Raw genomic sequence first — 12,274 nt, 5'->3', positions numbered from 1 at the left:
AATTATTCAGGAGGGTGTTTTTACAAAGGTGACAGAACTAAATTAGAAAACGATGCTTTAATAAAGGGAAAGGGACAAGGGCCTTAGACTACGGCATATAGTACATACTGTTGCTTTATGTTTCATTCTGCTATGACGTTTCAGCACGGCTTAATATGTCATGTCAATACTTATGCTTCATTTCATATTTCCACAATCCTATTATCCTATAAAAAAGCCCCGTGGCGCAGAGTGGTAAAGCTTCAGTACTGCAGTCGGAGCCCTCTGCTCACGACCTGAGTTCAATTCCAGCAAAAGCTGGATTCAGGTAGCCGGCTCCAGGTTGACTCAGCCTTCCATCCTTCCGAGGTCGGTCAAATGAGTGCCCAGCTTGCTGGGGGGAAAGTGTAGATGACTGGGGAAGGCAATGGCAAACCACCCTGTAAAAATGTCTGCCATGAAAACGTTGTGAAAGCAACATCACCCCAGAGTCGAAAACTACTGGTGCTTGCACCGGGGACTCTCTCTCTCTCGGCTTGACTTCGCAAACGAAGATTTAAGAAGGGTGCAATAGTCCACGTCTGCTGCAGGCTCGCTGGTGGCTGACAAGACCAATGCGGGACAGGCAGATCCGGCCACAGTGGCTGCAGGGAAAAGTCTGATTTGGGGTTGGTGCTGTAGCAGTGCGATTCTTCCTCAATCTCCTTTTGTCCTCAAGACCAGCTATGCGTGCGTTCTCAAAGGAAGAGACAGCCTGGTGGATGGTGTGCCTCCATGCTTTGCGATCTGAGGCTAGGTCAGACCACTGGTGATGGTTGATGTGACAGGTGCCAAGGGATTTCTTCAAGGAGTCCTTGTACCTCTTCTTTGGTGCCCCTCTATTTCGATGGCCGGTGGAAAGTTCGCCATACAGAGCAATCTTGGGAAGGCGGTGGTTTTCCATCCTAGAAATATGCCCTGCCCAGCGCAGCTGCGTCTTCAACAGCAGTGCCTCGATGCTTGTAACCTCCGCCCTCTTGAGGACTTCAGTGTTGGTCACAAAGTCACTCCAGTGGATGTTGAGGATGGTGCGAAGGCAGCGCTGATGAAAGCGCTCAAGGAGTCGCAGGTGATGACGGTATAAAACCCACGATTCGGAGCCGTAGATGAGGGTTGTCATCACAACCGCTTTGTAAACATTGACCTTTGTGCCTTTTTTCAGATGCTTGTTGCTCCACACTCTTTTGTGCAGTCGGCCAAATGCACGGTTTGCCTTTGCCAGCCTTTGCCAACCGGGGACTACCTTTACCTTTATTATCCTATTACATGGCTTATTGGACACCCCATCCTGTTGACCCACTCTGGGCCATCTGCCTTGAAACTCAATGAGAAAGGAAGACTACAGATCATGTAAATAAACAGAAAGCCACTTCTTCTAAGAAAGAGCCTGAAGCATATGAAGAAGTCATTACGACTCTGCATGCCAAAAAAACAAGGGATATGGAATCATAGAGTTGGAAGGGACCTCCAGGGTCCTCTAGTTCAACCCCTTGCACAATGCAGGAAACTTACAAACACTTCCCCCTAAATTCACAGGATCTTCATTACTGTCAGATGGCCATCTAGCCTCTGCTTGAAAACCTCCAAGGAAGGAGAGCCCACCACCTCCCAAGGAAGCCTGTTCCACTGAGGAATCGCTCTAACGGTCAGGAAGTTCTTCCTAATCTTGAGTCGGAAACTCTTTTGATTTAATTTCAACCCATTGGTTCTGTTCCTACCTTCTGGGGCCACAGAAAACAATTCCACACCCTCCTCTATTTGACAGCCCTTCAAGGACTTGAAGATGGTGATCATATCACTTTACATTTATCCTACTCTTCCTTAGAGGAGATCAGAATGGCATTTGTGGTCATCCTCTCCTCTGTGTTGCCTTCCAAACAACCCTGCGAAGGTTGAGCTGAGAGAGCAACGGAGCCAAGCTCACCCGCGGAGTTTCGTGGCCAAGTGAGGGGTCTGGACCTGGATCTCCCAAGTTCTAGTCTAACACTTCAGCCATGAATGACCTTGGGCCAGTTATCATCAGTGCATTGGGAACCATGTAACCATGCTCCTTAGGGGAAGAGCGGAATTATTTTGTGGGGGGGTTTAAAAGAAAAAAAAAATCAGTATTTTGTATTCAAATTGTTTCCTCCCGTCCCAGGAAACTACAGGTAAAAAGAAGGAAGATTTTCCTCATTCACAGCCATACCCTGAAGGAGGCTTGGCCAAACTGTGATTCAGGAACCACACGTGGCTCTTTCACACATGTTGTGTGGCCCCACCAGCTTGGAGACGGCATTTCAAATTGCCTTCTTTTCACTTCTCCCTTCCCCCACATCTATTTGCCTGCCTGCCTGCCTTTCCTTCCTTGTGGCTGTCAAAACATCTGACGTTCATGTCTTGCAGCTCTCAAACATCTGACATTTATTCTACGTGGCTCTGATGTGAAGCAAGTTTGACCACCCCTGCCCTGGAAGTAAACATTTGACCGCAACAACTTGTAATATTATCAAAGATTTCAGGTTTTCACGGCCGGCAACATCATTGGGGTTTGTAGAATCTTTCGGGCTCAAGTGCCGTGTTCTACTGGAGAAAGTTTTCCTTCCAGACGTTTCGTTCTCAGCTGCGGAGAACATCCTCAGTGGCGTTGCAGCCGGAGCAGGCGCTCTGACCTTCTTGGCTGCCGTGCATTGAGTGGGGCCAGGGCTGCTGGAGAGCTGCTATTTCTAGGCTGGAGGGGGTGTGGTGAGAGGGCAATTGGTTTGGGGATGTGCCCATTGTTTGGTGGGGCTTCCCGGAAGGGAAGTGATAAGTGATAACTTGTAATATTACCTACGAAGTCTGGAAACTGTCACTGGCGGTGCTGTTTGCCATCAAGTTACAGCTGACTTATGGTGACCCTTTCAAGGCAAGAGACAGCCAAAGGTGGATTTGCCACTGCTTGCCTCCACCTCGCAACCCCGGCATTCCTTGGAGATCTCCCATCCAAACACAGGCCAGGGCTAACCCCGCTTTGCTTCCAAGATCTGAGGGGATCAGGGCTATTCAGGCCAAGACAAGGTTGGAAAATAGATGTTTTAAATTTAAAAAAAAAAACAGGCTACTCACTACTAAAGGTAATATAAGTGGTTATAAGCATACTGGGGGCTACAGGATTCAGCACGCCTCTTGGAAACACATTCCCCAAAACAACGGTTTTATGCATGAATTGTGCCTGCGCGTAAGAGGTCCCCTTAGTAGCAACAAAACAAATATATCTTACTTGTGGTGTCTATTTTTTTGACCAGCCCCCTTCCTTTGGCATGAAAAGGCACCCCAGCCGTCTTCTTGAACTGTTGAGCCGTTTCAGTTGCTAGAAGAAACATAACCCTGATCAGTACTCCTCTGGAAAGGTAACCTACAATCAACTATGAACAGTACTTTTTAACACACCGGTTCTGTGAAAACTGAAACCTATCCAGAATGGCCACAATACTCAAGAACTCAGTAAATCCACACTCAGAGCCAGCATGTATGCTGAGTATAACCTAGTCCCAGGGAGTCTTCAGATACATTTGTAGGGGGGGGGGGGGCTTGGGAAGGTGGGGTGTGAAGGGAGCTCACCCTCCAAAGCAGCCATTTTCTCCGGGAGAACTGGTCAGTGTTGTCCGAGGAGCAGTTAAAATTCCGGATCTCCAGGGCCCACCTAGGAGTCTGACGTGGTTTTTTGTAGCCACTAGGCCTTAACTACTGACACAATTTCACATTTTCACAGTGCGCATGACAGATGCAACAGAAGACAGGTGAACAGAAGAGGGTGAAGGGAGCTCACCCTCCAAAGCAGCCATTTTCTCCAGGAGAACTGGTCAGTGTTGTCCGAGGAGCAGTTAAAATTCCGGATCTCCAGGGCCCACCTAGGAGTCTGACGTGGTTTTTTTGTAGCCACTAGGCCTTAACTACTGACACAATTTCACATTTTCACAGTGCGCATGACAGATGCAACAGAAGACAGAGCTCCTGATGAAGAAGTGGAAATCTCAGTGCCCATTGGAATGCCCTCTTCTACGCATCTAATGGAAAATGAACTTCTCTGGCCCATCTTCCCCAATTATTTTTAAGGACTCTCCCCCAAATACTGTACTGCTTGCTACCGCTATAACCAACTGGGGTTGCACAAGACCATGCGATTCCCTCTTCAATATTTCTGAGTCAATATTCCAACCTACAGAAGTTAATCCTGAATGATCAACACCCTTCTCTAAATTTAACAGCCATGTTTATGTTTTTTTTAATTATGCAAATACGTAAGAAACATATTCAGAATCCGCACCCCCCCCCCCCCCACATGCTTTTGTGCTCACAGATATACCCGACCCAAGACTTACACTTCTGTAGGAGCTCAGCTCGCAGAGTAGCGCTTTTTGGTTTCCGTTTCAGCTGGAAATGTTTCACCGGGGGAGTAAGTGGTCCGGCCAATGTGGTCAAGGCATTTTTATTTAAGTACTGGCATTCTAACGGCAACATTGCAGAAGCTTCACATTCACTCACTGCGCACAAATTAAGACACACAGGAAATGAGTTCTCGTATCAGCTCATCACAAGAAAAAAAAGGGCTTCACATTTTCATCAACTCAACCTTTCTTCCAAAAAAAAAAAAAATTAAGACACAAAGATAACGTGCATTATGTGCCATTTCTATGTCTTCAAGGTCTTCTATGTCACGGTTGGGGTCATGATTGGAAAAGCCCTTCCACTTTACTATTTGAATTAAACCAGTATGGAGAGCCAGTTTGGTGTAGTGGTTATGTGCGGGGACTCTTTATCTGGGAGAACCAGGTTTGATTCCCCACTCCTCCACTTGCACCTGCTGAGATGGCCTTGGGTTAGCCGAAGTGGATAAGTGCGGGGACTCTTTATCTGGGAGAACCGGGTTTGATTCCCCACTCCTCCACTTGCACCTGCTAGCATGGCTTTGCATCGGCCATAGCTCTGGCAGAGGTTGTCCTTGAAAGGGCAGCTGCTGTGAGAGCTCTCTCAGCCCCACCCACCTCACAGGGTGTCTGTTGTGGGGGAGGAAGGTAAAGGAGATTGTAGGCCATTCTGAGACTCTTTGGAGTGGAGGGCGGGATATAAATCCAATATCTTCATCTACCTCACAGGGTGTCTGTTGTGGGGGAGGAAGGGAAAGGAGATTGTAGGCTGCTCTGAGACTCTGTCCTTGAAAGGGCAGCTGCTGTGAGAGCCCTCTCCAGCCCCACCCACCTCACAGGGTGTCTGTTGTTGGGGGGGGGGAGGTAAAGGAGATTGTAGGCCATTCTGAGACTCTGTCCTTGAAAAGGCAGCTGCTATGAGAGCCCTCTCAGCCCCACCCACCTCACAGGGTGTCTGTTGTGGGGGAGGAAGGGAAAGGAGATTGTAGGCCGCTCTGAGACTCTGTCCTTGAAAGGGCAGCTGCTGTGAGAGCCCTCTCCAGCCCCACCCACTTCACAGGGTGTCTGTTGTGGGGGAGGAAGGGAAAGGAGATTGTAAGCCCCTCTGAGACTCTTCGGAGTGGAGGGCGGGATATAAATCCAATATCTTCTTCTTCTGTGTTTGATTTCTCCAGGCCTACTACCCCTGTGCATACCTAAGCCAATCATGCCTCCTATTGCCATTCAGCATTGTCACCTGCTATTGCCATTTGGCATCCAAAAACCACTCCGCTTCCCACGATATAAGGTGCAGCTAGTGCAAAATGCAGCAGTCAGAATGCTAGTGGGACTACCTCGGTGGGAGCATGTGCGGCCTAGGCTGCGGAAGCTGCACTGGCTGCCAATTGTTTACCGAGTTCGCTACAAGGTGCTGGTTATTACCTTTAAAGCCCTATATGGCCAAGGACCTGCCTACCTTAGGGACCGTCTCTCTCCATATGTTCCCCAGAGGGCACTGAGATCTAGTTCACAAAACCTTCTGAAAATCCTTGGGCCAAAGGAGGCCAAGCTAAAAACAACGAGGGAGCAGGCATTCTCGATAACGGCACCCCTATGGTGGAACCAGCTGCCAGAGGAGGTGCGGGCCCTGCGGGATCTTAATCAGTTCCGTAGGGCTTGTAGAACCGCCCTCTTTCAACTTGCTTTTTAAGGTGGAACCTTGGCAATAATATTAAGCCGCTTTATATCTACTGAGACTGTAGCATCATTAAATTGTACTGCTGGGGACTCAACCTGGGACTTTCTGCATGCCAAGCAGATGCTCTTGTACTGGTTTTTAGATAATTATTTAATTTAAATTAACTTAATTGCATTTTAATGGTTATTATTCTGACTTTATTGTTATATCGTGGCATATGTACCATGTCTTGAAAGCCGTCCTGAGCCTGCCTTGGCGGGGAGGGCAGGGTATAAATAAAAATTTATTATTATTATTATTATTATTACATTTGAGCAGTTATCTACAGAAGTGAGCCGTGACTCTTGAAAGCTCATCCCCTGCCACAAATGCGTTTAGTCTTCAAGGTGTTTACTAGATGCTGACTCATCCAGTCCAACTCATGCATCATTGGCCAGTATTTTGGAAGTTGTTTCCCATCCTCCTGAACTGCTGCGGCCAAGACATGTGCCGCGCATGCAGTTTTACCAGGCCTTTGTCCAAGCCACCCACACGGTGTTTCCGCATGCCCTTCACACTAGACACAGCTCTGTTTCTCCCCTCAGGAACTTCAAAACGGTAAACTGCACTGGCTTGCAGCCTCAGGAGAAGACACAAAGTGACTTGTAGACAGCCAGAAACTCCAGATGACTGATGCTTGGAAGAGTGGGCGGACCAAAATGTACAATGTACAACAGGAACAAAATGGCTCAAAACAAGACCGGGAATAATCAGAGCTGGAACATGCATCGCCTTTGTTGTTACAGCTGGTGGGGCCAAATGAGCTGTGCTCTTGGGTCATATGAACGCATGAAGCTTCCTTCTAGTGAATCCCTGAATTCTCTCCCCCACCCCTGTCCACCAAAATCAGTGTTGTCTATACAGACTGGCGGTTGCTCTCCAGGGTCCCAGATCAGAGGCCTTCCACATTCCCTATTCCCTGATCCTTTTAAGTGGAGATGCTGCTGGGGACTCAACCTGGGACTTTCTGCATGCCGAGCAGATGCTCTTGCACTGAGCCACAGCCTCTCCCTCTCCAGCACTTCAGGATTTCCTTATGCTTTTAGGTGCTGAGTTGCTTTCTGTTCCTTCTACGTCAGAAGGAATGATTCCAACACCACCAGAGAAAGGTCTGCTGAGATCCAAGGGGGAGTCGTCCATCTACTGAGATGGAAAGACAGGCAACAATTCTCACAGAGCAACAATTCTCTTTAGCCTGTTTCATAAGCTTAAGCAGCGCTTCCGGGTTTCAGCATGACTGTCTTCACTTGGGCTCGCAAGCAAGGCCCTGATGGTGCTCTTCCGTCGACAGCAATTTCCCGCCCAGAAGACCAGTAGATCAATTTCCCAACGAAAGAGGTGGTTTTCACCACAGGTGGCTCATGCCCGGCACCCAGCAGGACTAGAGAAAGATCTCTGAAAGGGCACAACCATCAACCATAACAATCTAACTAGAGTATAGATTCAGGTGGGCAGCTGTCTGAAGCGGCAGAACAAAGTTGGGAGTCCAGGGGCACGTTTCAAACCAATACAGTTTTAATCTGGGTACAACCTTATTCCCGGAATAAAACTCTGTTAGTCTGAAAGGTGCCACTGAACTCAAACTGTGTTCTAACTGTAAGAGACAGTATTTGTTGACGTCCAACAGACAAGTCATACCGACGAGAAACTTGTCTCCGTTACGGTAAGACGGTCTTTCTTACGTTTAAAAAAAAAGGAGTGAGAACGAATTAGCACAATATTTTTAGTGTTTTAAAACCGTATCTGAGTACCGATAACTTTGTATGGCATTCGACGTTTAAGATAATTAGTTAACTAATTATTGGGGGAGGGACGGTGGCTCAGTGGTGGAGCATCTGCTTGGGAAGCAGAAGGTCCCAGGTTCAATCCCTGGCATCTCCAAAAAAGGGTCCAGGCAAATAGGTGTGAAAAAACCTCAGCTTGAGACCCTGGAGAGCCGCTGCCAGTCTGAGTAGACAATACTGACTTTGATGGACCAAAGGTCTGATTCAGTATAAGGCAGCTTCATATGTTCATATGTTCAACTAAGAATGTGAGCACTATCAAGGGGGCTGAAAGGTGATTCGGAAAACCTACAAATACGGGCATCTGTATTGATTGTCGGCTCTTTCTTAGAAGGGACTCCTTGCCTGTATGCTGCTTGGTTTTGGTAAAAAAAATAGCAAATGTGCTCATAATTACTTTTGTGTAATGGTCTACGTAAAATCATAGATGATGTTATCATATTATTTTAACTTACATCCCCCCAAGAGGAGTGGCTCACCATGTAATGTGATTACATTAATCACATCCAAGTAATTACATCCCTTTCACCTGAGAACCCCATACAGTTCTCCAAGGGTGACTTCCTGTTCGCTGCCAAACCGGTATTTATTTATGAGACTTCACTCTGATACTCCCTCTTTCTCCCCAGTAGGGGACCTTTGGACTCCTACAGGCTGGGAGCTGAGAACAAATGCCGTTGGTGTCCAAAGCTTGTCACACCTTGCAAACGGGTAAAATCATCAGCTGCCCCTACCCAGCCCGTATCTGTTCCAACTTCCACTGGGTGGAATAGCCTGCCTGAAGAGGTCAGGAAGACTGCCATGCGTTTACTATTCTGCAGAACGTGAAACGGAATTATTCAAAATTGCATTCTTGTAAAGCAAACAAGGCTGTGGTTAATGTCAGAGGAATTGTATTTATTGTGCATGTTATGTTGTTTTTTATTGCATCATCTTCTAATTTTGTAATCCAGCCGAGTTACGTTATTGTATATAATGCAATCTTTTGCCCCAATCTTGTAGCTCCTGCCTTATTGTACTGCATTTTTAATCCAATGTGCTGTAATTCAGTCTACAAATGCAACAGAATAATTCCTGGTAGTATGTATTCTATTGCTGTTCCCAGACTGTTTTTAGCTGTAATCCATGAGTCTCGGTGAAAAAGGCAGACTGTAAGTCAGAGGTCCCCAACCCTTTTTGAGCCTGCGAGCAAAAACCTTTGGGATTCTGATACAGCGTGGTGGGCATGACCACAAAATGGCTGCCGGGGGAGGCAGACCCAGACATGCAACAGCTGCTGGACCTCTCTTTTTTAAAATATGCACAACCAATCAAATGGCCAATCGGAAACCTTGTCAGGCAAAAGCCCCACCTGGCACCGCCCACTTTTTAAAAACATCTGACAGATGCAATAAAAGGTGTCTGTGGGTGTCCTAATGCCCATGAGCACCATAGGGGGAGGGTCCCTGCTATAAATGAAATTCCCACTCATAGGACTGCATCCCAACCCATTATTTACAAAGCAAATGAAAGACAGCACTTTATCTGAAAGGCCGCTTACCTTTATCTCGCAGTTCACCTAAAATATCCTGAACGTTGGGATTCTGCTCTTCCAAATCAAGGTTAAGGGAGCCAGTATCTGGAAAGGATTTTAAAATATCAGCTACCATTAAGACCCAGGGGTCTGAATCCAAGGTAGCGAGCTGGATGATGTCACTCAGTGCACCTTTCATCTAACGAGAAAGAGGGGAAGAAAAAAAAAATATATCAAGAGTGGCAGGTTCAAAGCAAAAGAGAGCTGGTTTCTGAAAACTTTACTCAAAAGTATTTCGTTGGTAATAGTTTCATTTCCAACACACTTGAAGGTTTGCATCATATAAATATATCGTTATAAAATCATTGTTTCTTTTTTTAATTGTACCCGAGCACTCCACTGGAGCTCTGAGCATTCCAGACCGGATCAAAGAAGATCCAGGGGCAAAGGAAATATTTCCCATCTTGACGAGTTGCCCATCTCGCATCTCAAGAACAGCTGGCACCACTTACTCCACAGATGAACACCTCCGTGTAAGATCTATTCGGTGTATGATCAGCTTTATGTCTTTTGTCTTTGTTAATGGAGTGCTCAGTTTGAATTACACCTATGAGGAAGGCTTAGTGCCAAAACATATATGGAGACAATATGTACCTCTGAACCTGTATTTATATGAATGTCTTTATATTGCGATCAGGTACCGATATGCTGAACCACATGACTGTTGTTTAACATATGAAAATATGAAGCTGCCTTCTACTGAATCAGACCCCCCTGGGTCCATCAAAGTCAGTATTGTCTACTCAGACTGGCAGCGGCTCTCCAGGTTCTCAAGCTGAGGCTTTTCACACCTATTTTCCTGGACCCTTTGTAGTTGGAGATGCCGGGGATTGAACCTGGGACCTTCTGCTTAACAGGCAGATGCTCTACCACTGAGCCACCATCCCTCCCTAACATATGAAGCTGCCTTCTACTGAATCAGACCCCCCTGGGTCCATCAAAGTCAGTATTGTCTACTCAGACTGGCAGCGGCTCTCCAGGGTCTCAAGCTGAGGTTTTCCACGCCTATTTGCCTGGGCCCTTTTTAGTTGGAGATGCCGGGGATTGAACCTGGGACCTTCTGCTTACCAGGCAGCTGCTCTACCACTGAGCCACCGTCCCTCCCTAACATATGAAGCTGCCTTCTACTGAATCAGACCCCCCTGGGTCCATCAAAGTCAGTATTGTCTACTCAGACTGGCAGCGGCTCTCCAGGGTCTCAAGCTGAGGTTTTTCACACCTATTTGCCTGGACCCTTTTTTGGAGATGCCAGGGATTGAACCTGGGACCTTCTGCTTCCCAAGCAGATGCTCTACCACTGAGCCACCGTCCCTCCCCTCATTGTTTCAAATGATATTTTAGCACTTTTGTTTGTATTATTATTAAATTATATTTGATATTTTGTATATTTGCACTACACGCATAGATATATTTTTCTTTCTTTCTGTTGTTTAAACCCTTTGGTCATCCCCGTGCATCATATAAAAACATCATTACAAAAAAAAGCTAGGTAACAGGCTACAATAGTGAAGGTATACCCTAAATCTGTTTGCAAGAGAAAGAAGAAGAAGAAGAAGATATTGGATTTATATCCCACCCTCCACTCCGAAGAGTCTCAGAGCAGCTCACAATCTCCTTTACCTTCCTTCCCCACAACAGACACCCTGTGAGGTGGGTGGGGCTGGAGAGGGCTCTCACAGCAGCTGCCCTTTCAGGGTCAGAGTCTCAGAGCGGCTCACAATCTCCTTTCCCTTCCTCCCCCACAACAGACACCCTGTGAGGTAGATGAAGATATTGGATTTATATCCCACCCTCCACTCCGAAGAGTCTCAGAGCGGCTCACAATCTCCTTTCCCTTCCTCCCCCACAACAGACACCCTGTGAGGTGGGTGGGGCTGGAGAGGGCTCTCACAGCAGCTGCCCTTTCAAGGACAACTCTGCCAGAGCTATGGCTGACCCAAGGCCATTCCAGCAGCTGCAAGTGGAGGAGTGGGGAATCAAACCCGGTTCTCCCAGATAAAGAGTCCGCGCACTTAACCACTACACCAAACTGGCTCTCCAGAAAGAATAGGAAGTGCCGCATTGTTTTAGAACAGCGAAGATTTGCTTTAGAGAAATCACATCAGAACTTCCAGCTAGTAACACACCCTACCCCGACCATTTATATATTCTGCTTCAGAGTATATTGTACTAAACCAAATACAGCAAACAAACCCAGAAGCGGTCGCCGCCAGACTGAACGGACAAGAACATTTACTTTTTCTATAGCTCATTCTCTTTCGTGAACATGTCTGATCTGGCAGACCAGGCCCATAACTCAGAGCTGTTTGGAAATGTCTTATTTTCACCCAAATTGTATGGTGGAGGGGAAAGAGACAAGGACTCTACAAGCTACCCAAAGCTGAGTGAGAGGCCATCCGTGCCGAACGGCTGGAACTAATTTGCATTTACAGCATATTATACATTGCAGCTGAGGGGAAGCACAAATATTTCGCATCAAACTTGAGAGCACGTACAGGCATCTTCAAAGGGCAACAAGCGGCTGAGATATGAGGTGCAAGACCTGGACGGTACAAGTTTATTTGATTTGAAAGGCTGGAGGAGAGATGACAGAGTTCTGGGCAGAGGCCGGCCTTTTCCCCCCCATTATCTCATAAAACTCTACTGATGGTCCCATATTAATATGAAATATAATGCACACCGAAAATTTCTCATAAATATATAACTAGAGACAACCTGTTTGAAATAACAATCCTAAAATACATGCGGGGACCATCATGGGATGCTGAATATGAGCATGACAATACGAACTGGG

General features: G+C 46.8%; 1 protein-coding gene and 1 non-coding gene across 2 annotated transcripts in view; both read right to left on the bottom strand.

Moving 5' to 3' along the window:
- The window catches only part of NELFA (negative elongation factor complex member A), a 53,787-nt gene that overhangs the window by 25,745 nt on the left and 15,768 nt on the right, over positions 1–12,274 (bottom strand). The window contains exons 2-4 of the mRNA XM_060236753.1: positions 9,448–9,619; positions 4,362–4,523; positions 3,260–3,349 (exon numbers count right to left, since the gene is read on the bottom strand). Of these exons, the coding sequence (XP_060092736.1) occupies positions 3,260–3,349; positions 4,362–4,523; positions 9,448–9,619 (424 nt within the window). The remainder of the gene's footprint in view (positions 1–3,259; positions 3,350–4,361; positions 4,524–9,447; positions 9,620–12,274) is intronic.
- Positions 10,296–10,370, bottom strand: TRNAN-GUU (transfer RNA asparagine (anticodon GUU)). The gene has a single exon. It is a non-coding gene; the product is annotated as a tRNA-Asn (tRNA).

This window comes from Heteronotia binoei, chromosome 4, assembly GCF_032191835.1.
Source record: "Heteronotia binoei isolate CCM8104 ecotype False Entrance Well chromosome 4, APGP_CSIRO_Hbin_v1, whole genome shotgun sequence".
In the NCBI taxonomy this organism is placed as follows: domain Eukaryota; kingdom Metazoa; phylum Chordata; class Lepidosauria; order Squamata; family Gekkonidae; genus Heteronotia; species Heteronotia binoei.
Note: the sequence above shows the minus strand (reverse complement) of the source record. Positions and strands in the feature narration are given on the sequence as shown.